This window comes from Eulemur rufifrons, chromosome 29 (genome assembly GCF_041146395.1).
Source record: "Eulemur rufifrons isolate Redbay chromosome 29, OSU_ERuf_1, whole genome shotgun sequence".
In the NCBI taxonomy this organism is placed as follows: domain Eukaryota; kingdom Metazoa; phylum Chordata; class Mammalia; order Primates; family Lemuridae; genus Eulemur; species Eulemur rufifrons.
Window position 1 is genome coordinate 79,253,306 of NC_091011.1, and position 24,295 is coordinate 79,277,600.

At 57.6% G+C, this 24,295-nt stretch overlaps 1 protein-coding gene across 6 annotated transcripts; it reads right to left on the minus strand.

Annotated features, from left to right (window-relative positions):
* Nucleotides 1-7,465: 7,465 nt before the first annotated feature.
* Nucleotides 7,466-23,264, minus strand: IMPDH1 (inosine monophosphate dehydrogenase 1). Of its 6 annotated transcripts, none has more exons than XM_069462696.1 (15): nucleotides 23,011-23,264; nucleotides 18,881-18,979; nucleotides 16,798-16,846; nucleotides 14,800-14,901; nucleotides 14,603-14,677; nucleotides 14,092-14,298; nucleotides 13,853-13,940; nucleotides 12,840-13,039; nucleotides 12,194-12,284; nucleotides 11,864-11,959; nucleotides 10,402-10,545; nucleotides 10,156-10,300; nucleotides 9,718-9,861; nucleotides 9,486-9,569; nucleotides 7,466-8,234 (listed from the first exon to the last, which is right to left on the minus strand). In XM_069462696.1, the coding sequence occupies exons 1-15, from the start codon at nucleotides 23,178-23,180 to the stop codon at nucleotides 8,213-8,215; spliced, it is 1,716 nt and encodes a 571-aa protein (XP_069318797.1). In that variant the 5' UTR covers nucleotides 23,181-23,264; the 3' UTR covers nucleotides 7,466-8,212. The 6 variants fall into 6 exon arrangements, with proteins under 6 accessions (XP_069318797.1, XP_069318798.1, XP_069318800.1 ...); XM_069462698.1 differs by having other exon boundaries at nucleotides 7,506-8,234; nucleotides 18,881-18,982; nucleotides 23,011-23,057; XM_069462697.1 differs by lacking the exon at nucleotides 18,881-18,979.
* Between the last annotated feature and the right edge of the window lie 1,031 nt (nucleotides 23,265-24,295).

A 24,295-nucleotide genomic window follows, 5' to 3' on the forward strand; every position in this document is an offset into this window, starting at 1 on the left:
GTGAAAATGGAAGCAGGTCAGAAAGACAGGGAGATTGGAAGACATGCTGCTGGCTTTGAAGATGGAGGAAGGAGCCGCAAGCCAAAGAATTCAGGCAGCCTCTAGAAGCTGGCAACATCGAGGAATGGATGCTCCCCTAGAGCTTCCAGAAGAAATGCAGCCCAGAGGACCCACTTTAGACTTCTGACCTCCAAAACAGTAAGATAATAAATTTCTGTTGTTTTAGGCTGCTAAATTTGTGGTGATTTGTTACAGCAGCAACAGGAAACTAATACACTAGGACTCATCAGGTAGAGGTCAGAGGCTTCTGGGATGCAGCTGTAGGACGTGAGGGAGTCAGGGGAGTTTTGCAGACAGGCAGGGCAAGGACTGAGCCTGTGATGAGAGGGAGGAGGGGCTGTGCTCGAGTGCTCAGCCTGTGACCTCACCCTTGGCCAGCCACAGCTGCCCTGGCACCCGGATGCCTGTCAGCCCGGGGTTATATGCCTGACTGGGCCAGAAAGGGATCCCTGTGTAGCCAGTCCTGCGGCAAGGGTGGGGTGTGGCAAAGAGAGCTGATGCCAGGGAGGGAGCCCAGTCAGCCCGAGGGCTGCGGAACATACATGGGTGGAGGGAGGAGGCTGGCAGGGCTGGCACAGTGCCCTCTTGCCCAGGGCCCCCTGCCAGCTCTGACCTTCTCTACCATCCTCCCCTGGACAGGAAGCACCCCCTGCCCCCGTCCCCCTATTCTTCTGTCCTTCTCCATCCCAGGGCTCTCTTGACCTCTCCTGGGGCTAGAGAGTGAGGCTGGGGTTACAACCTCAGCTCAGTGCTGAGGAGCTGGGTGACCTTAGGCAAATGACCATGCCCCTCTGAGCCTGTTTTCTCCTCTGGAAATGGGGACTGCAATAGTCCCCACTTCCTAGGGCTGTAACAAAAGGCATAATGCATGTAAATCCAGTGTCCAGCGTAGAGTAAACCCTCCAAGTGTACTTTGTGTTACCATTGTGTACACACTGTACTGCCCACAAATACAAAATAAAGTTGATCTTCCCCTACTCGGTGCCAAGTTACTTGAGGGAACAGGCGTCCTCTCTCTATCTTTGCATCCTCAGCATTGCCATACTTCCAGGTGTGCACGAGGTGATGAATATGTGTTTTCTGTGTTCATTAATTCATTTAACAAGTATTTATGAGTGACACCATTTTGCCAGATAAAGACATATGAAGGAAAACAGACACTATGCATATGAGCAGAAATCATGTTTGTGATGTGATATGGGATGCAGGAGGGGTGGCAGGGATGGGGAGGGGTGAGAGAGGTTTGGTCTTTTGTGGGGGGCGGTGTAGAGAGAAGGTCTAACATGCTGCCCTTGAGACCTGAAGGACGCAAGGGAATGAGCCATAGGTCATGGGGTAAGGGAGAGGAAACCGGCCAGGAGGCCAGGGTGACTGACTGAGACAGAATGGGTGAAGGGACAGCTAGAGAAAACAAGGCCAGAGACAGTGGGGGCCAGCTCATTAAGGACCTTTTGGGCCACAGTGAAGACTGATTTTTACTTTGACCCCAGGGAAATCAGTGGAGGGTTTTGAGCAGAGGAATGCCATGTTCTGACTTATAGTTTAAAAGAATCACCCTGGCCACTGTGCTGAGAAAACTCTAGAGGGAGGCAACAGTGGGGGCTGGGAAAATCCGAGCCCATTGCAGTAACCCAGGGGGGAGAGGGTGGTGCTCTGGGCTGGTGCAGTCGTGGTTGGGAAGAGCCTGGAGAAGGTACAGGCTGAAGATGCGTTATGCAGCCAGTGTCCAGAAGATTTGCTGATGGATTAAACGTGGAGTGTGGAAAAAAGAGGAGTCAAGAATATTTTGTTTTCTTTATCTGAGCAACTAGAGGAATAGAATTGCTATGTTTTGAGATGGGGTAGATTTAAGGAGGATCAGGTCTGGGAGGGTGGTGGGGAGTGTGATGGTTAATGATACCTGACAACTTGGCTGGGCCACAAGGTACCCAGATATTTGGTTACATATATTTCTGGGCGTGTCTGTGAGGGGTGTTTCTGGATGAGATTAACACTTGAATCGGCAGACTGAGTGAAGCAGATTGTCCTCCCCAGTGTGGGTGGCCCTCATCCAATCAGTTGAAAGCTTGAATAGAACAAAAAGGCTGAGTAAGAGAGAATTTGCTCTCTCTGCCTGACTGTCTTAGAGCCAGGACATCAGTCTTCTTTGGACTCCAGACTCACACTATCAGCTCTCCTGCTTCTCAGGCCTGGGGACTCAAACTGGAACTGCATCACCGGCTCTCCTGGGTCTCCAGCTTGCCAACTGCAGGTCTTGGACTTGTCAGCCTCCATAATCATGTGAGCCAATTACAATAAGTCTTGCTCTCTCTATATATGTGTGTGTGTTTAAAAAAAAAATATATATATATATATATATGTATGTAATGGGTTCTGTTTATCTGGAGAACCCAGGCTAATAATACAGGGAACCAGAAGTTCAGTGCTGGTTAGGTTCAGTGTGAGATGTGGCATAGGCAGGGAGATGAGATCTCAAGGGAGCATAGATTAGATAATTGAAATGAGTTAGAAATCCTTCAGATCTGCCCCTTGACCCACGTGAAGTTGGTTTCCTCCTCTGCATAGTCCCTGAAACTAAATCCTTTCCTGCATCTCCTCTCCCCAGAATAGTCCCGCGTTCCAGCTTTGTGCCCTTCTTGGAGAGCTCGCCTGCCCTTGGTTTCAGAGGGGTCACTCAATCTCCAGAATTCCTAAGTCCCCTTCCCTCCACCTTTGTGGTCCTTTGACAGAGAAAAGCCCCACTTCGAGGTCAGGAGAGACCCTGAGCAGAGGGACCCCCGACTCAGGCTGGTCAAGGAAAGAACTCAGCCGGAAGGAGCTGGACTCCTTTTCGACTCTCTTCGCCCACTGCAGCTGCTCCTGGTTTCGCAGCAAGCCTGGCCGTGGCTGCAGCTCCTCGCACGGGGCCTTGGACATTTCACGCCCGCCAGGAGGCAGAATAGAGTGGGCCGGAGGCATCCAGGCGGGCCTAGGTTCCTACCACCTGGTAACTCCGTAGAGTCACTAGATCTCTCCGAGCCTCGCCTTCCCCTTCCACTGTAAAAGAATACGCATTGCTACCAGTGGGGTCGCTGAGGATAAGACGCACCTAGCACCGCGACTGGCGCGTAGTAGGATAGTAAATGGCCGCCGAAAACGAGGTCTTTTAGGCTCCTCTCCGCATCCCAGCCAGCCACTCTCCTTTCTGAGAGATTAGACTATTTTGCCCCCATTCCCCTCCTGTCCTTCAGAAGTCAAATTTTACAGTGGACCCGGGCGACCAGGGAATGGTTGCCAAGGGCGGAGCTTTCGGAAGTGCTGCCCGTTGCCTAGGAGACTGCCCCGCTCCGGGTTCCTCGGGTCCCACAGGTCGGTGGGCGCTGGTGCCATCTGGTGGGTGCAGTGCCGCATTGCTTCTGAAGCTCCCAGACCCGGAGTTGCAGCCTGGAGCAGGGAACACGGATCGGCCCCATTTCTCCCCCCAACATCTCCACATAAAAGCTCTTTGCTGCTTTTGCCCCCATGTTTTCTCAGAGACCAGAGGTATGGGAGGGAGTTGGCAGCACTGTGACCCCGGGGAGGGCTGGAAGCGATGTCCTTCCCCCCACACGGGGGGACAGGGAGGACAGGGAGCAGGACTCCTGGGGGCGTCGGGTCCCAGAAGTCTCTCCCCTTAGTTGATTTTCTGAAGTCCGGAATCCGCAGCGCAGACACACACTTTGCGTCCCACTAGCCCGCTTTCCACGGGGAGGGAGCTGTGGGGACGCAGAGGTTAAAGTTGGGGGTGGGAAAGTGACGTGCGGGTCACAGCAAGGTCTCTTGGTGAGCCGCTCAGCTCCTGGTCCCCTAGTCCTGACTCCCTTTTTGTTCTCTGGGGAGAACCTTCCTACCCACCGTGACAGTTGTCAGACGAACCCCTTTGAGCCTCAGTCGCCCTGCCAGCAGGCAGCAGAGGGAGAAGCAGAAAGACGCCTCCCGTGAGCGTCCGAGCGCTGCCGGAGTCGGCCCCTGCCCCTCGCCACCCTGGGGTTACCCTGCCCTGAGGGGTGAAGGGTGAAGTGGAATAGCTGAGGCGTGCCGTCAAGAGGCAGGAAGCTGTTGGGGTGCCGGAGAGTGGGGGTGCTTGCCTCCCTGTTAGGGTCGTAAGTAGAGAAACCGAGGCACGGGGCGAGGGAAAGGTCCTGCACCTTGCAGTCCAGATGTCCCCTCTCCAACGCCAGCTGGGCTGGGGGCATAGCTGACTCAGGAGCCAGACACCCTGGCTCTCAGCCCAGAAGCTGACGTCACCAATGGGCTTAGCAGGGGGTGGAGCAAGAGGCTGGAGACCAGGTCTCCTGGGTCCCGGTTCCGCCCATCTTCCCTCCTGAGCTGAGCCGCAAGGAAGGTGACCGAGGAGGAGGCTGGTGACTCCCGCGCACCCCGCAGGTGAGGGGCCCTGCCCTGAGGACAAGAGGTATGAGGAAGGGGCTGGACGCTGGGGCTGGATGAGGTTGCAGGGGGCGGGGCGGTCCCACCCTGCCACTCCCCTCTGCCCAGAGTCCCTGCCTCCAAACTCTCCCCAGCAGGGGGTGCGGTGAGGCGGGAAGAGCTGATCTCCTAACCCCTAATTAGCTGAGTCTCTGTGTAAGGATGGGGTGGGGCCCAGGCGGCTAAAGTTGGAGTCTGGCCCTTAAGAGCTAGGAGGGATGCTGAAAGAATAAAAAGCTCAGCGGAAGCACAGAGAGCCCCTCACCCCGACACCCGGTGGCCGGGCCCCTCTTCCTATCCAGACCACAGTCCGGATGTGAGGAGAGGGGCTGGAGGGAGGGATCATCGAGGGCGCTGAGCCACACACAGCTGGAACCCAGACCCCTCCCCTGCGGCTGGCTGCCCACTTCCTGATTGGCACTAGACCCACAGAAACTGAAAGGGGCCCCTCCTGGACTACTAGGTCATGCCATCTGAGAGGCTCTGTTCTCAGCCCTGGGAGGGACCAGCTCCTCCTCCATGGGTCCACCAGAGGTGGCCCCATTGCCACCTACTCTCCTGCTCCATCCACCTGTACTACAGGCCTGGCCTCCCAGGGTCCCCTGGCCCCAACGGCTGCTCCTGCTCCTGCCCTGGCTGCCCAGGCCAAGTACTTATAGCTCTGCCTGGCCTGGTGGTGCTGATGTGCTGGCCACAGACAGCGTGCTGAGCCACTTCCTGTGTGGGCTGCCCAGGTGCTGGTTGCTGCAAGGCCCTGGGGCACAGGCTGGCCACCCCACACTGGTGCACACTCTCTTCCTGGGTGGCTACACCTTATGAGCCAGGACCTGGGATGTCCACATTGTTGACAGCCTGCTAGTGGGCAGCCTGGGCCATATGGTGCAGGGTAAGTGTGCTGGGGGGGACTGGGCTGCACAGACCTGGCTGGACTCCAGGTGGACATGCAGTTCTGCTGAACAAGGTGTCTCTGATCTGCATCCCTAATGTGGCTCAGGGATGCCTCTGAATATCCACCTGATGTGGCCTTCCTACCCAGAGCATCTGTCCCTTTGTCCCGCCTGAGCCTCACCCACTGTGGCTGAATTTGCAACCCAGCATGCTGTTGGGTCCAGACTTATGTGCATTTGCCCCCCCCACCCCCGCCGCCCCCATTCATCTGGGCAAGAAGGCATATAGGAGAAAAGAAGACTAATTTGCTGAGCGCCTGTAACCAACCATGTTCCCTTACAATCCTCACGATGAGGCATGAGACGGGTGCTCTGGCACCTGAAATTCTTTTCTCAGGACACATGCTTTGGACATTGTCTCAGAAAATCATGTAACCAGATGCACCGATTTCCTCTAAAACAGTGATTTTCAAGCTGCATTGTTTTTAATAGTACAAATTTTATTCACAAATAAGACTCCATAAAGTTAAAAGCACGGGCAACAAGCTGCGCTATGTATCAGCACCTGGGGCTGAGTCACAATTCCGCAGCCTAGACCCCAACCTACTGCAGTGAGCCTGGGCCTCTGTGCTCATTATTAGCTCTCCAGGTGATTGACATGCTCCAAAATTCGAGGACCACCACGCTAAAACTTCCTCTAGAGGAGCCACACTAACACTAACATACTTCAAGTAATGGGAAGGTCACTGACTACAAGGTAGCCTTTCCTGTTGGTCAGTTCTATTGACCAATTAGGTTTAGTTCAAAAGGAATCTTCTCCCTCTGAGCCACTCACACTCTTGATTCAGAGCAACTTGGCATTTATCTGAGAACCCTTAGACCTTTCCTGTATCGATGGCTGGTCGAGCTGCCTCCCGTATGGTTTTGTAAACCAACGTGCAAGACAAACTGTGAAACATGGCCTCATTTTGGTCCATCCCCTGTCATCTGTACCATCCCCTGTGACCTGGGCATCATCCTCCCTGTCAGTTGGGCCACCTTGGACTCTTAGGTGCTCACCAAGGCCACAGATTCCAGGGCACAAGACCTCTGGGGACTGTCAATGACCCACTCATTTTGCCACAACTTCTGAAGCAATTGTTGAACTATCTCTGAAACCACCCGACAGTCCTGGCATCCAGCTCTTTCCTTCTCACCCCTGAAGCAGCGCAGAGCTGGAAAATGGTGCAGTAAAAGCTGGCCCCAGATACACTGTCCACAGATATCTGGCCCCTGACCAAGTGGCTCTCTCTGTCAGAGGGGCCTCGAGAAGGCAGACGTTAGCACAGCGTGCCAACAAGGCACAGTGGGAGCCCCTCCCTGGCAGTCATGGGAATGTTTCCAGATCTCATTTCCCACAAACTAGGATCTTCCTCACCCACTGCTCATTCCTGCCACCAGAACATTCCCAGACCATCTTCCTTGCTTTTGCCCATTCGAGTGGTATCTGTACCTTGGTGGGACGGCTTTGTGCCCACTGCCCAACTACAACACAGGCATAGGAAGCCAGTGTGAATGTCCCAGGACCCCTCAACTCTAGGGGGTATTCAGCAGTCCATGTGGCAGTGCTGTCCCCTCCAGCATCCTGAGCCACATGTGAGCAGCAGGAGCTGATCTGCTCTTCCCTGTGACCACAGATGTGTGTCAGTGACCACAGGCCCTGGGCTCAGTGGTCAGGGCCACAGCCACGCTGTACTTCCACCTGTGCCCGGGCTGCACTGTTCCGCATTATGAGGTTGCACTGGGTGCTTTCTGGCAACCATGAGGCCTCAGTTGCTGGTCTTCTACAGCCACAACGACCCTGTCTGTGAGACTGCCCGGCTACAGGAGCTGCTGGTCAGGGGGCAGCAGGCGGGAATGCCAGTATGGGCACAGGCCTGGGAGACTCCCACCGTGCAGCCCACCTGCGCCAGCACCCCCTCAAGTACTGCAATGCCCTCATCACCTTCCTGGGGAGGCTGGGCCTGGTGCCCCCACTAGCCTGGCTCTGATGGGGCTCCAGCCACTGAGTGGTCAAGGGACAGAGACAGGACAGTGGAGGTGTTGAGACCTGCTTGATTTATTCAGATTTAATATACAATGATGCAACTGTGACCCCAAAGTGTGCAAAGTTAAAGCCTTCAACTGCAGCTGAGGAGAGGGCAGGAATGGTGCACCTGGGGATGGTGGTGAGTCAGGAATGACGGGCAGGCGGCCATTATCAGGGCAGCCTCCTCCTCAGGGCCAGGGACGGGGGAGTGGCCTGAGGAGCAGAGCCCAAGGGTAGCCTAGGGACAGAGGAAGGGGGCAGAGACCTCCCCCTGGCCTAGGTCAGGAGCCCAGAAGTGCCACATGGCTGAGGGGGCAGCAGCCCGGGAAGGGCCAGAGGCAGGGCCAGGAGAGCACCATTTCCTGGGGTGGGAGGTAGGGAGGGAGGTGTCCTACAGAAGCCAGGAGGGGCCACCTGCCCCAGGGTGGGAGCCAGGCCAGAGCAGGCTGCAGCGAGAAAGACCTGAGGCAGGCACAGGGCCTGAGAGCCCGGGCTGGCTAGGCTCAGGGGGCTGAGGAAGGGAGAACCGAGGGCTCCCAGGGCAGCCTGGCCCAGGGAGCAGTCATGACTCTGCAGGGGACGCCCAGGGAGGGGCCTCAGACCCCTCAGGGGCTCCTCTCCTCTCTCCCTGGAAAGGAACTGGGGAACCCGTAGTGCAAATCTGTGGACCACTCAGTTATGGAGGGAGGCTGTGCCTGAAGGGGGACCCTGGGGTGCATCCCCTCCACCACCTCGGCCTCCGCCGCTGTCCTCAGTACAGCCGCTTCTCGTAACTGTGGGGACAAGGCAAAAGGGGGACCAAGAGTAGGTGTGTGGACCCTGCTCCCTTCCCAAAATCCCACCCAGGCCCCCCAGACATGGGAGAGGACAGAGAGCTGCAGGAGCCTCGGCCTCTCAGCCACAGGGGGTGGGCAGTGATCAGGCCCTGGGCCTCTGTCCTTCCCAGGCCAGGGCTCCCTGAACAACTGTGCAGGTCCAAAGAGAGTCATGCTCCTTTGGGCCACTGCCACATCTGAGTGGACTGTCCTCAGTGCCTGGGGTGGAGAGTCAGCTCAGGAAGGCACGGCCTATCCCCACAGAGCAAGCTCCAACGAGACAACGAACCTCGGCTGCCACGTCTCCACCCCATCCCTGCACGCACAGCGGCCTAGGCCCCTTGTGGTCACTGGGTCCAGTGTAAGACGGGGCAGCCTCAAGCCTGGGGTCATGGGCATATCTCTGTACCACAGAAGGGGATTTGTCTTTCAGCTAGATGAGGGGCCACTGCTGGCTTCCTCCACTATGGTGTTGGGCACAGGGGCCCAGGAGGGCTCAATCCCAGGGTCCATGTCCCATGACTACACCCAAGCGCCACCCTTACCCAATGCCCACCCCCCCAGCCCAGGTCCCGCCCAGACTGCCCCTGCTCTACTCTACGCTTGGCCCGGGCAGCGCGGTTACTTACACGGCAGAAAGGTATAGCTATGGGAGGGTGGGGCAGAAAGAGACACAGGTTAGACGCCCGCGATGCCTGGGGAGACGGGCCTCTTGACCCGGGCGGGGCGCATGCCTGCTATGACTACTGCCGCCGACTAGCACTGCCCCCGCCCATGGTCACTGGCGCTGGCCCTGGCATCCATTTCTCTGCCCTTGTCCCCACCAGAGGGCTCATGCCCCCATCTTCTGCCTGCCTGCCTGGGGCCACCACCAGCAAGAGCCCAGCACCACCAGCCCTGTGCCACCAGCCACCAAGCTTCCTGAGCAAGCAAGGGCTGGGGGTCCAGCTGTGGCTAGCAGCTACCTCTCCCGTGCCCTGCTCGGGGAGAGACCCGAGGGGAAGGGAGTGGCCTGCCTGCATGAAGGCAAAAGGACAAGGGACAGGGTGGGCTGGGCACTGCAGGAGAGGGTGATAGGTCATCTTGCTGCAGCATCCCTGCTGCAGATGGTCCGTGGGGTCCCTGGAATCTCAGCTTGGCCTTGGAGCCCTGGCCCCACCTGCCCAACCCCGTGCCAGCAGGTAAGGGCGAGGAATCCACCACACTTACGAGTGCAGGCCATGGACGCCACCCTCGATCTGGGCCGACATGGTCCGCTTCTCAAACTTGAGCTCTCCTGAGTACATCATGGACCTGGAAGGCAGGTAGGTGGGGCATGTCAGGGGCACCAAGGGCCAAGGAGGGAGAGAGAGAGAGAGAGAGAGAAAGAGGCAGGAAGCAGGAGGGGGCTGGGAGCTTCCCAGGTGTCCTCGCTCTCTGCCCCCTCTAGTCCAGCACTCACCGCAGGACAGACAGGCTTCGGGCCCCGATATCCTGGCAGCCATGCTGGATACCCGCTATGAGGTAGGGCACAAACTTCTGGATGGAGCCTTTGTCCTGGATGGAGCCCGAGACGCCCTGCGCAATCTTCACCTTATCCCCCTCGCTGTGTGGAGGGTGAGGAGACTCAGCCCAGCAGCCCGATGCTCACAGGACCCCATCCCACCTCTCGAGGGCACAGGGAGAGGACAGCCACCCAGCAGGGCCCCAGGCAGCCACTCACTGGCTACAGCACACGCAAGCATGGCCTCTGAGTCAGGGGCAGGTCCCGGTCTGCTGTGTCTGCCCCATGCCTTGGTTTCCAGGACCACGACATGGGGAGTGGGCGCCCTCTGGGGGAATTAGTGGCGTGCTGGGCCCGAGGGGTGGGGCTGATCTGCCTGGGCTGGGGCTGGGGCACCTGAAGTATCGCTTCTGGCTGCTGCTGCTCTTCTCCATGGCGTCCAGCGAGCCCATGCCCCGGTACTTCTTGAGCCTCACCCCGTCTGAGAAGAAGTACTCGCCAGGGGCCTCCGTGGTAGCAGCCAGCAGAGAGCCCATCATCACTACGGCAGTCAAGGGGTCAGTGCCTCCGGCCCCACGGCCCTCCCGCTGCCCCACTGGCTCCCAGCCCCCCACCTGCCCAAGCCCCACAGCACCCCCTCACCTGTGGAGGCTCCCAGGGCCAGGGCCTTGACCACATGCCCCACGGTCTGGATGCCGCCATCAGCTATGACAGGCACACCAAAGCGCCGGGCGTACTCGGCCACCTTGTACACAGCAGTGCCCTGGGGCCGGCCACAGGCCATCACTGGGGGAGGGTGGGGTACACAAGGCAGAGCAGAGTCAATACAGCACAGGCGCCAGGCCCAGGGGTAGGCCAGCCCCTTCTCCTTGTGCCCTACCTCTACCCTGGGGAGGAATGGGGCTGGATGGTGTTTCTGAGGCATATTAGAGGTGTTGCCAAATAACACCAGGGCAAATGCCACTCCAGGGACTGAAGCCACCCCACCCATGACAGCACTACAAGGGGTTCTGACCCAGGAGCAGTACTGACCTCCAGAGTACAGCGCCCCCAGACAGGTCCTGAGCCTCACCTGCCCTGGATGTTCAAGTTCCCCTCCCAGGCCTTCATTTGCAAAACCTGTTACTAGGTTTACGTACTTATGGCCTCCTTTGGGATACTGGTTTGAGTTTCTTCAAGTTTAATTGTCCAAGGTCCTCAAGTGTCAGGTTTTAAGTGGGAATTGTAAGGAGCCAGGGATGGCTGCAAGGCTGGATAAACTAGGGAAGGAGCCTTTCATTTGTTTTGTCCCTGCTATATCCCAAGGCTTACCACTGCCTGACACTTAGTAGGTGCTCAATTAATATTTGCTAAGTGAGTGAGAGAGGGCCCACATCTCACTACAGTGATCAGCTAAGGTGAAGGGTAGAAACTTACAAAGCAGAGACTCCAAAGACCGAAAGGGAGAGATGCTTGGGAAAGGAAGGCCAAATGAGTCACTCAGTGTTTTTGGAGAAATGACCTTCACAGGAGGGGCCAGACACACCCCCTCAGGCCACACCAGGACTCAACTCCTCCAGGCAGCCACCCCACAAGTCAGACAGTCAGACACCAGCCTCCAGGGAGCATCCCTCAACCCACATGGTGGACACGTGTCAGGGTCACCCCCTCCTCCCTCCCCATCAGGAACCCACCCCACAAAAGGGCTTTGCAATTGAGTGGAACCCCCCACGTCACCACATGGCAATGTGGGTGTGTATCCTTACATGTGCAGGGACATGTTGTCTCCATGTCTTAAGTATCTGCCTTGTCACAAATCTAATCCAAACCCTGAGCTGGCTTCCCACCAGCCCCTGTGAAAGGTTGTCACACCAGCCTCGGGCCTCCAGACTGGTTGTCCTTGGGCAGAATCTGAGAAGCAGCTGGTGCCTGTCAGTACCCTCACCTGCTTACACCTCCCTCCCCCAGGTCAAGCACCAGACGGGGCAGAGCCCACCACCCCAGGAAGGGTCCTGGCAAAGAGAGCACTCAGCCTGCAGTTGTGGAGCAAGAGGGAGGCCCCGGGGCAGGGGTGGGCCCGCAGGGGTTCCAAAGGGCCAGCACTCATCCTCCTACTGACACCCACCTTCTTGGGTGATGCAGATGGAGCCGCAGCCCATGCCCACACGCAGCCCGTCCACACCCGCGTCAATCAGGTTCTTGGCCTGGGCTGCTGTCACCACTGAGGGTGGGGATGGGGCAGAGGAACAATGTGAGGATGGGGTGCCCCTGTCCTGTCCAGGGGCTTCCTGGGACCCTGGCCTAGCCCCCTGGTCCCCCTTCCGTGACCAAAGCCCATCATGCTCCCTGCCCTCCATGCCAGCAGCAATGCCATCACCTAGGAATACTGAGGGACAGAGAGGGGTTACACAGTGAGGGGACAAGAGCAGGGGGTGAGAGGGGACCCCGCACTCACCATTCCCCCCAATCACCTGGAGGTGGGGGTACTTCTGCTTGATGTAGTGCACCATGGCAATCTGATACACCGAGTTCCCTTGGGATGAGTCCTGTGAGAAGGGGACAGAAGAGCCAGGGCTTAGCTAAGGATCCTCGCTGGGGGAGGGAGGTTCCGAGCGGACAGACCCCCAAAATTCTATGAAAACTGTTATGACAATGCTCTTTCTTATTTATTTATTTTTTTTTCCTGAAAAGTCACTTGACAACCCTCAGCTGATTCTCCAAGGGGCCTGCTTAACATCACTAACGTAAAGTCTTGGAGCAGACACAGCCCTTTCGTACCCACTGGATGGACTGATGCCTCCACAAGGAGGCGTCCTGGGGTTGCATCCTGCTCCCACTAACTCACTAAGCAAATGAAACTACTTAACCTCTTTGAGCCTCAGTTTCTTCATCTGACAACTGGGAATGGAACCACAACTCAAGGGGCTGATACATATAAAGGTCTTAGCAAAGTGCCTGGCAAGGGGGAGGTCTGTCACTGAACATGAGTTATAATTATTAGTGAGGGACAGTCACAAGCTTTAGTAGAGGTGAACCTGGGTCCTCATAAGCCTCTACTTTGCTGAACCCCCCCTCTACCCCCACCTAGGCAGTGTCCTTACCAGTACTATGACGTCGGCGCCTGCCTGGGTGAGCAAGTCCAGGCGGTACTTGTCATCCTCACGGGTGCCCACAGCTGCTCCGCACAACAGCTGCTTGTGGGAGTCCTTGGAGGCCAGAGGGTAGTCCCGGTTCTTCTTCAGGTCAGTACGGGCAATGATGGCCACTAGCTCGTCACGGTCATTAACAATAGGCAGCTTCCCTGGTAAGGAATGCAAAGGTGAGATGGGAGGGGATGGACGGTGAAGATAAAAGTGGCTCAAGCCAGAATTCCACTGAAGTATCCAAACCAGCCACTAGGTGACAGCACCCACCCGGGAAGTGCTCCTAAGGACCTGGACCTCTTCCTGAGGAACAGAAAGCAAAGAAACCTCCTAGCAGAACAGGTTCCTGGAGCTCTTCCCGCCCTGCGGCCTGGCCATGCTGGGATGGGCAGCCCCTGAGCGCTGGCAGCCTTTCACCTGCTGGGCCACAGGCCACAGTGGTCAAAAACTCCTAGCTAGGGCACAAATGTAAGGCTATCTTGAAGGGGGAACGTGTACTCTGCCCAGTACAAACCCCAAAGAACTCTCCAGTATGGACCAGGGAAGCATTTCCCGAATAGCCCACAAGGCCCTAGTGAATATTATGTAAACAGCTCCAATGTCAAATAAATTTAACTGCAGGACTTCTCAGAGCCTTTAATAAGCTAATGTGCAATTCTTTATGCAGATGGGGGATATAGAAAGCAGTATTTCTCAGCCTTTTAAGACCACACAGACCTTTATCATGATAAGTATCTCACAGGACTAGTTTTGGGAAACATACCATGAAGAGGCTAAATTAGGGACAGGTTTCCTGAAGCCGGGAGAAAGATGTTAGGAACTGTGTTCTTGCCTGCCTGAGATTATTAAAAAAAAACCTTCCCTAAGGCCCAGGGTGGCTGCTGGGACAACCTGCAAGGCTGGGAAGGAATGGGGGGCCCGGGGTACAGAGTCAGGACTGGCAGTTGAGTTTTCTGCCTGCTCCCCGGTACCTTTCTTGCTACGCTGCAGGATCTCATTTGCCTCTTTCAAAGTCACACCTGCTGGAGCCACCACCAGCTCGATCCGTGGCGTCATCACCTGTGGGGCCAGGAACATTTGCCTGCAGGTTGGCAGGTGAGAGAGAAGGAGCCAGGCCTCCCTCTGGTCCTGGTCACAGGCACCAGCCTGAGGCCCCAGGGTGAAGGGTCCTCTCTGCACCCCAGTCCCGCTCTCCCTGCCCTGCAGGTACCTCACTGAGGAGGGTGGTGTGGTCCTTCTCAGCGAGGAAGTCGATGTCTCGAGAGGTGACAATGCCCACCAGCTTGCTGCCCATGGTGCCCGTCTCAGTGATGGGGATGCCGGAGAAGCCATGGCGAATCTTGGCCTCCAGCACGTCCCCCACGGTGTGCGAGGGGCTCAGCACCACGGGGTCTGTGATGAAGCCCTGTTCAAACTTCTGTGGGTAGAGACAGGGGAAAGAAAAGGCTGGGAGAAAGCCAGGGATGGGGTCCAGCCTGGCCACAGGGGACAGAGGGTGCCCTGGCTGTGCCACAGAGAAGCCAGGATGCTTAATGGGGTGAGGGGCCAGTGGGAAAGTGAGGGCTCAGCCCTGTGACCCCCACTGAGAGGAAAGGCAGGCGGGATCCCACAGCAATCAGCCAGGGAATGCGGCAGCCTCCAGGGCTGGCAAGGGAGGCCAGGAGGGTCTCTGAGGTGGGGGCTGCAGGTGGCATCTTCCTGGGGGTGGGCCTAGTACTTGCCTTGACCTTCCGCACCTCATTGGCCTGGAACTCTGGGGTGCAGTTGTGGTGAATGAAACCGATGCCTCCCATCAGCTGGTGTGGAAGGGAAATGTGGTCAGAGCTGGGGGCCGACCCTCCTAGCCCCTGCCCCTCAGCACAGCCTGCCCTGCTCAGTTCCCTCTGCCCTGAGGTCCCCTCCCGGGCATGGGACTCACAGCCATTGCGATGGCCATGTCGGCCTCTGTCACAGTGTCCATGGGGGAGGAGATCAGTGGCGTCTTCAGCGTGACCTTCCGAGTCAGGGCTGAAGTCAGGTCCTGAGGATGGAGGCACAGTCCACGTGAAGAGTTTATCATCCAGTGGACAAACATTCACCAAGCTCCTACATGTATCCGGCACCAGGACAGGCCTGGGGATACGGCAGTGAACAAGGAGGATGAGGTCCCTGCTAGTCTAACGGAGCTTACGTTCTACTTGGAAAGAAAGATGACAGACACGAGACACAGGGACAAGATGATTACAGTCAGGACAAAGGCTACGAAGAAAAACAACAAGGCCAGTGACCACCGGGAAAGTGGGTGGTCAGGGAGAGCCTCTTTCCTGGGAGGTGAGGGGTGGGAGCCAGCCAGGGAACAGCGTGTGGAACTGTCATTCAGGCTGCGGGAGCTGTGCGTGCGAGCCCGCCTCTGACGCCTATTCCTCCCGAGCGCATTTAGGAAAGAAAAAGCAGGCGAGTGGAGTGGAGGGAAAGGACGGAGGCAGGAGGCAGGCAGGGCGGGCATGTGTGGCTGTGAAGTCATGGAGAGGGGCTCAGGTTCTGTTCTGAGAGAAGAAGCCACTGGAGGGTCTTAGGCAGAGGAGAGACACTATCTGATTATGTTTTCAAGAGGTCACGCAGGCTCCGATGTGGAGAATGGATTCTGGGTGCCAACAGCTGCGGCGGGGGAGGCATGAGAAGGAATCTACTGACCATCCAGGAAAGTAGGTGACTAAGGGTGTGGAGCTCGAGAGAGTGGTTGGAATTACAAATGTACATTTAGGTGTCACCTGCCCATGAATGGTATAGAAGGCAGGTCACAGACCCCTCCGAGATTCATGTTGATAGTCATGGATCCCCGTCCCCCACACGCTGAGACACTGAATTTGGTGTACAATTTTTGAGATTCACAGGCCCCTTAAGTCCATCACTGACCCTGGTTCAGAACCCTGGCCCTGCAGTTTAGGAAACGCCACCTTCTCCTCCCTCAGCATCCATAGGAGAAGAGATACAAACTTCCTGACAGAGGCTACAGGACAGGGAGACCTCACGGGCCAGGCAGGGGTCTCTTCCATCTCTCTCTCCCTAGCACCCAGCCCAGGGTCTGGCACAAAGCCAGGGTGCTCAGTAAACTCTGTTAACTGAACAGCTGAACCAAGAAGGCGTCCTGGTTGCTGTCATAAAGGAAATATCCAGAATAGTGAAAATTTCCCCCTAAAAATCTGCCTGGGTCAGCTCTGTCCGCTGACCCGCAGAGTTTCCTCAACACGTAAGTGATCTAGGCACACTCGGCCCTCTGGCCTCTCATGAGAACGAGACCAGAATAAATGCCGATAATGACAGCAACAGAAAAGAAACTGGCTCTTCAAAATGTGGATGAACTCATTATAGAACCACCCAACTTTTTCTTGAAATGACCTATGCCATCATCGCTACCTCCCCTTGGCTTCTATGAGTTTATCATACATTAATTGTTCATTGATTCAGCTCATTGGAGAGCCCCTCCTGAAAAGTAAGGCAGTGTTGCCTTGTATTCGTCCAAAATCTAACTCCTTCACACCGTCTCACCAGTTCTTGTACACCGTGGATCTGTGAACAAATCTGCCCACTGCATTCAAAGTCTCCATAATTTTACTGGCTTCTATCATGTCCTTGCTCAGCATTTCAGACAAAATTCAGTCCTATGGTCTATACAATAAGGTAGCCACACCCAAGCCCCACTGAGGGCCTTTTCTGTACCAGGGCCCCACTCAGGACACCCCCTGATTCCCCACAGCAGCCTCTGCCCATCATGCACAACACTTTGCACCGCCCGCAGTGTCTCTGGCAACAGTAGAGGCTACATCCACCACCTTCCCAAGGAAAGTCGCCCCCACACCCTGCCCTTGGGCAAGAAGTCAGGCTCATCCACCACATACACACCCCTTGCCCCTTTGTAAAAGGAAGAGGTACTCACCACCTCATCAGCTATGAAGTCTATGAATCCCGGGAGAATCAGGAAGTCGCTGTGAAGACAGAAAAGGGAATGTTACTGGTGGGGAGGAGTGGCCCAAAGGGCCAGGGCCTGCCCTGCCAGGGGAGGCAGCACGCGGGTGGGGAAAAGGCCAGAGGAGCAGAGGCTGGAGCCCTCTGATCCCTGCTGCCCCATCAGGGCGGACCCTGCCCTGTACCCCCCACTACTGCAGACTCCAGCCCAGAGATCTAGAGTCAGAGACAGTGAAGGTCTGCGGACCTGGGCCACCAGCAAGGCAGCTGGCCCAAAATATCCATTACCTTCAGGGCTCAGAGTTTGTCAAGAGCCACACATCAAATACAGTGATTGCCTTTGAAAACTTCTCAATCTTGATAGGGAGAGACCACAAGTAAACACAAGGAAGGAAGCTGAGAGCAGTTCTGTAGTGCAACACGGCATGAACAAGACCCAGCACAGGACAAGCTGCACACCCCAGTGCCTGGGCTGCTGAGTCACACAAGGTTCAGAACAGCATGGAGGGACCCCAGGGGGCTGAGCACAGGGCACGTTCTGACAGAGCAGGCACTCGGGACTCCGGGACTCCGGTAACCAACAGATATGGCCGGGATAAGAAAGGGGAGGAGGGAGGCCCTGCAGTTGGGACTAGAACATGCGGATAAAGTATGGCAGCTGCCAACACTTGGGTGGGTCATGGTCATGGCGCACCCCAGAAGGGGAGGCCTGCATTGGTCCGTCTAGGTGCAGTGCCACATCCCAGGGGCCTCAATAGGCTCAAGCTGCCTGAAATCACAGCAGGTCTTGACAGACACACCCAAAAACAAATACCCCACACTTCAGGAACACTGAGCTAAGCAAAGCAGCAGGCACCCTAGTACAGGAAGGAAAAGCCACAAGGTGGATGGGAATGGGGTCATTAATCTGCTCCAAGGCCTAGAGGAACTCCTAGGAGTTTCCCTAGAAGGCTCCAGTGAAAAATATACAAAAATATACTCTCTCCCATCACCAAAACCACAAAGAAACAAAGAATTTCAGCCGCTCCCACCCCTTGGCAGTCCTCCTTCTGTATAGCAAGGAGGCCTTTGTGGCTCACTTAGAGGCCAGAGAAGAAATGCTGGTGTCTGGAACTCTTGGCATTTTCTAGGTATTATATACCACCCTCACCTACAGGGAGGCACTCCTCAGGAGTGACGGGGTATCCTGGCATTTAGGGAAACTGCCTGCCAAGCAGGAGTGCTCACAAGCCAGGGTAGAGATGGCAGGAGGCAGGCCAGGGATGCTCTCGGTTCGCCAGCATCCCCTCTTCGCCCAGTCCTGATGCTCCTTCCTGGCAGGGACACTGTCCTGCAGCCAGGAGCCAGAGCTAGTGCCAGGCCTGCTGCAGCTGGCAGGACAACTGGCCTGGGCCCACAAGAAAGGGCAAACTAAGCCAGAGGCAGACGGGTAGGTCTCCATCCTCCTCCAAAAATCCCATATGGGGTGGGCTTGGGGGTGGCAGTCACAGAATACTTGTGCAGGGAGTGGGGGCACCAGTGCCAACCTGTGGGCAGGCAGGGTCACAAGTGGAAGGAGGGCTGGACTGGACAGTGGAAAAAAGGAGCCATCCCAACCACCCAGCTGGGCCTCTCCTGGGGGCAACACTCCAGCAGCTGGCCGAGCCAGCTCCACAGCCCCCTCTGCCCTCGTGGTGGGGCTGGGAGAGGGCGTCCTGGCCCAGGGGCTGGGAAAAGTCTCCCCAAGATGCCCACAGCTCGAGTTCCCACACGCCCCAAGGCACCCCCACTCCATGCCCATAAGAGGAGAAAGGGGCAGGCAGAACCCAGACCTGGCCAGAAACAGGTCAGGGCACTGAGGGCCGCGATGTCGCTGGTGCCACGTCCCTCTGTTCTCAGCGCGGGCCTCCTTCCTTCCCCGGCCATCCCTCCCCAACCCCTCCCCCCCAGTCACTCGTACTGGGCCGGGGAACGCGGCGTCTGGGAGGGGGAAGCCGTGCGCTCCCAGGGCCGGGGCCGGGAGATCGCGGGCCGTGGTGCGCGCACCGAGCGGGGCCTCAGCCCCCCGCGCTTACTTGTAGGTGAGGCCGTCGGCGTTGGCGAAGAGCTGCTGCGCGGTGAGCCCATCCTCGGGCACGTAGCCGGTGCCGCCGCTGATCAGGTAGTCCGCCATGCTGCTGGGAGACCCCGCGACCCGACATAAACACCCGAGCGGGCCGCCCCGCTGCTGCTGCCACTGCTGCTGTCGCCGCCGCTGCTGCTGACGCCGCGCCGCGGCCACGCTGCCGCCGCGGGCCGGGCGGGCCGGAGGCGGGGGCTGCGGCAGCGGCGGGGCGGGCCGGGGCGCCGCCCTCCTCTCCTGCCCCGCCCCCGGCACCGCCGCCTCCGCCCCGCGCCGCACAAAGGGCCCCGCGGAGTCTGGCCCAGCAGCCGCTGCCGCCGCCGCCGCGCACGCCCTGGGCCGCCTGCAGTGGCACAGAGACCCTGCCGGCCCGGGTTGGCCGGGTGCCGGGGGGTTGTTATCCAGAGGGGGAGGGGACTGAGCCAGGCCGGGACACGCCCCCTCGGCCGCTCCTCTTGGCAGCGTCCCAGGACCCCCATCAGCGCGCGCACCGGATTCGCCCACAGCCTGGGCCACCCCAGGCCCCTGGGCCCCCGCCAGCTTGAGTCTCCCTTGCCCTACTCCCCACCCCCAGGGGTACCTCTAACATGGTTCTTTCTTTCCGCAGTACTAATCCCTGGACCCTGTCAAGGCCCGGACGCCTGAGAAACTGGTCTGGGCTCCCCAACACACAGGCGTTTGAGTTTGGACCCCTACGCCCACCAGGACATCATTCCTAGGGGGCCGGCATTCTTAACAGTGACACTCCTTGACCTTTGAGTGGCCTTGGAGCCCTCTGCAGTTTACAAAGCATTTTTCATAAATGATCACATTTACTCCACAGTCTACTAATTGCTAATTACTAGGTATCCCCCCTTGACAGATGCAAAACCTACAGTTCAGGAAGGGGGGGAGGGGTGCTGCTTCTGACTCCGGGCCCAGTGCTTCAGCCTGACCACCCTATCCCCAGCTCAGAAAATGGTGCACATACCAGAAGTTTTAACCCCAAAGAGGAAAATTTGTTTCTATTTGGGAGAGTGGTATGGTGGTAAGATGAGGGGAAGAGCACAGGCCTAGCTGGCCCAGAGAAGTGAGGATGCATAGAAATGAGGACAGAGGCTAGGGAACTTTTGAAAAATCCCCAAAGCAGAAGTTTGGTGGCCCTGGGTGCCCAGCAAGACCTAGATTTCTACATGGGGACAGTGAGATTAGGCAGCAAACTCATTCACGTGGGGAAAGGTGGGAAGGTAGGAGGCAGAGCCTTTCCTCTTATGTGCCAGAACTGCCAGTGTTCCCCCTTGACCAAAAGCTAGAGAGTGGGTCCCCACCCCACCCCCAAACTCCACAGCCTCCTCCCTGTGTCCTCCTGTGGTACCACAGCCTACTTCTTGGTGAGGTGAGAGAACAGGCCGGGCAGGGACACAGTCCTCTCCTTGCCATGGTGGCTGTCTGTGGCCCTGGGAGGCTGGGTTTGTTTACCTCTCAGCAGTGTGGTGACAGCTAGGCCCAAGGGAGGCTTGGCCTCCAAGCCACAGGGCTCCCTGGGATGCCCCAGGGACCCTGCCAGGAAAACACAGACTGTTCCATCTGTGTGCAGAGGGGAGGCTTCCCACAGAGCTCGGGCCATAAGGCTGGTGTGGCCGAGAGTGTTAAAGACTCACAGATGTCCTCTTTACCCTTACTATGGGGGATAGGGACATCACATCCCTTCCCACCAGTGGAGCCCACAGGAGTGTTCTTGACTGGGAGCCCCTGGTATTGGAAGGGAGTAGGGGCTGGGGCCAGCTTGCCAGGATGGCTGGAAAGAACCTGTGAACCTTCAGCATTCATAGACCCACCCAGGGAGCCAAGGCCATATGGGGAAAAGCAGGGAGAGTAGCCTGAGGTGCACCAGCACTAGGACCTTTCACTGGCCGCCTGGAGCAGAGTAGTGAGGCCCTGGCCATTCAGGGCTGCCCCGGGGCACCTTTCTTGCCACAGAAAGACAGAGCTATCATGCCAATTGCAGGCACAGAGCAGAGGCTGCTCCAGTGGTCTCTCTGGGTCTCTAAGGGACCTGCTCTGGATCACTACCTCCTACAGCATGAGTCAGGAATGCTGAGGTTGCTATTCAGGGTTCTGCCAGGGCTGGGGCCCAGGAAAGCGGCTAGGTTCTGCCATCTCAGGTGACCTTAATGTAACATATGCCCCAGCCTAGAACTCTGGGACCCAGGGGAGGTGGCTTCCAGGCGGAGTATGGGATGGGTCACCTTCCCAGTGATTGCAGATTCCACGACTCCACTCCCCTTCTCCTGCTCCCCCACCCCTCCTGCTTTGACCTGTGTCAGCGCTCCTCATCACTCTAAGCTGCTGGGCTCAGCCCTGAGTTAGGCTGTCCTTTTCCAGAGACTCTGTTAATCCACCTCCCCACCCCCCTACTTGCCTCCTCCCTCTTCCTGATCTTCCCCAGCTGCTTCCTCCCTGGGGAGGAGACACCAAGGCAACCAGTGGGCCTCTTCAGCCTGAGGAAGGGCTGTTGGTCCCCTGAGACTCCCCACCTAGCAGCTGTGAGGGTGGGAGGGTGGGTCTAAGCCCCTTCCTCAGAGCAGTAGGCGATAGTGCCCAGCTCAGCGCTGGGGGCCAGGCAGGGGCTGTCTGAAGGAACAAGATTTCAAAACACTTTTGAGGGGGAAAGAAGTAATAACAACATTAGCATTGTTGAGCTGGGACAGGGTCATGGCTTGCCCAAGTTCAAGCCAGAGAGCGGTAACACTGGACTCAAACCCAGCACTTCCCATGGAACCCTGCCCTCTTCCTACAGCTCCAGGTTGGCGAAGGCAGATGGAGGTCTAGCCAGCAGGTTTTGAGTCTCATACCACCTGGCTGTGGCTCAGGCCAGGTGGTTTACACAGGCTCTTCTAAGCCTAAATGGGGGTGGGGGGGTAGGGATGACTCTTGCTGCAGAAGTACAATCTGGAGAAGGGACACGCTTGCAAGGACCTGGCCTGAGCTCTGAAGCGATCGATACCTTTGCAATAACTGCTCTAACCAAGGCACTGCCTCCATCCAGCCTGCAAGCGCCCCGGCCTGCTCCCTCACCCCCAGGGCCCCTGCCTATCCCCCTGGGCCCTGAGCCCCAGGAACTGGATTTCTAGGATAGGAGGAAAGATAGGGGTTGCCCAAGCCTGTGTCAATTCTAGAGAGGCCTGCCAGGACAGGAGGGGCCAGGCTTCACCTGACAGCCTGGCTGCCCAGCAGCCCCTTAAGCCGTTAAAAGTTCTTACATAAGTGACCAGCCCCTGGGCAGAGCTGCTGGGCTAATTCCCTCAGACCACCCCCCCAAACCCAGCTGCCAGGTCACCTCCCCAAGCTGCTGAGCACCAGCAGATGGGGCAGAGAAAGAAGTCCAAATCCTCTGGACCGGAAGGACAGTGGGATTGCATTTCAAGCTGCGATGCAATCCAGAGATTAGCTGCTGTCTCCTTTTCAGCCAGTCCCCTTGGGGCCCAGCTCGCTACCCCACTCTCCCTCCAGTGCCCCTCATTGCCAAACAGACCCCAGCATGGGGGCCTGAGTCTTCGGAGAGAGCTTGAGGTGAGCTGCCACAGCAGCCTCATCTGACCTTAGTGCATGGTGAGGAGGGGACAGTGTCCTCAACTGGCCCTGCGAAGGCTACCCATCTGGACACCTACACCTGCCAGTAAGAGTACTGAAGATAGTTCTAGGAGCAAACAGCTAAGGAGGAGTAAGCAAAGTCGGCCAGGGACTCCAACAAGCACTGTTTGAACCCCAGGAGTCGGAGCCACTTGGACTGGGTGCCGTTGGGTGTGTAATCGAGGTCCAATTCAGGCTAAGATTTTAGGGAACGTTTTAACGAACTGTTCCCTCTCCCCTGCTCTCCTGTGCAACGCAGCACCGAATCCTTTGCACAGTGCACGCCTGGATCCCCCAACCAAAGCCCGGAGCGTGGCGTTTCAGGAAGTTAGATGTTGAGGCGGTAAGAGGGGAAGGGTGTGTGGGGCCTGCCCCTCCCCTCCCCCGCAGCGCCGCGGGTTCCCAGAGCCGCCGCACCCTCCTAGGCCGCCCGCCCCGGATGCGCCCCGCGCGCTCTGCCCTGGGCGTCACCTCTCGGGCTCGTAGCCGGCCTGCAGCAGGCGGGCGATGTACCGCTGCGCCGCCGTCTCGTGTCCCGAGTGTTGCCGGACTCCGGGCTCCAGAACAGCGGCGACTCCGCCTTCCAGCAGCGGCGGCGAGAGCGGCCCCGACCCCGGTGGCAGAACGAGCGGCCCCTCCATGGGGAGGCCGCGGCTCAGAGCGGGCGGGAGCCTCTCCGCCTGGAGGCTCCCGGGCCCCGGCTGGGCGGTGAGCGCAGCCCGGTCCGGTCCCGGGGAGGGGGCGGGGCCGCGGGGGCGGGGCGTGTTGCCCGGGGCGGGGCGGGGCGGCGGGTGCTGGATCCGGGAGTCGGCCCGGCTCCGCCCTTGGCTCTGCGTTCTTCCCGCTCCGCTACGCTGCAGCCGGGGTTCGGCGTGTCTCTCCCATCCCGGGTTCAGCAAGGGTCTATCGGAAGGCGGAGGGGGTGTGTCTCCAAGGGTGGAAATGTGAAGGACCCCGGCCTCTTCCCCGCCGTGCAGACCTCCCAGTTTCTTCTGGCTCTTTCAGAGGAAAGCCAGGAGAGGACGGGGGCGTGGAGCGATGCCAGAGGCAGGGGTCTCCTCCCGGCTTGTGTCCGCTCCTTTGCCGCACACGACGACAGCTTGGGCCGCCGCGGCTCCTCCCACTGGGCGGCCGCAACCTCCAGCGCCAGGGCGAGAGAGGTGCGGGACACTGTCCACCTCCCTTTGCCTACTCAACAGACGCCGCCTTAGATGGCAGGAAAGGAGATTGTCCACCGCCCTTACCTGCCACTACCTGAGGAAGAACAGATAAGGCTGCAGCATCCTTAAGGAAAAGGACCTAGTCTTGCCTCGTAGCGGGGGCACGGTGCCTTGTTATGCGAGTACCCCATAGCAAGGGAGTGGGGCAGAGCGCACCATCAACTCGAACTTGTTCACATCTACTGCCTAGAAAGCGCACCTTTTCCTATCGTATCACTGTTACCATTGTCAACAATGATTGAGCAACTAGCAAATACGTCAAAGAAAAGTAAGAGTCCCCGCCCTCAGGTAATTTACTTGAGGAGACAGAGTGAATAGAAAATAAACAGCTGATAATTCTTATACCATGTATAGGCGGTCCTTCGACAAAGTTCGACTTAAAATTTTTGACTTTACAAGGGGTTTATCCAGCTGTAAACTGAGGAGCATCTGGACTTTAACACAACATCTGGCAATCTAAGGGAACAAATGGTAAACACTGAGTGATTTAGGGATGCTAAGATGCATTCCAAGGAGGCACAGTTATGGGTCAGACT

Coding starts and splice junctions, on each gene's coding strand:
- IMPDH1 (XM_069462696.1), bottom strand. CDS start 23,180: ATGGAGGGGCCGCTCGTTCTGCCACCGGGGTCGGGGCCGCTCTCGCCG. Junction 18,980..23,010: donor GCCGGCTACGAGCCCGAGAG/GTGACGCCCAGG, acceptor GTCTCCCAGCAG/CATGGCGGACTACCTGATCA. Junction 13,941..14,091: donor ACACCACCCTCCTCAGTGAG/GTACCTGCAGGG, acceptor CTGGCCCCACAG/GTGATGACGCCACGGATCGA.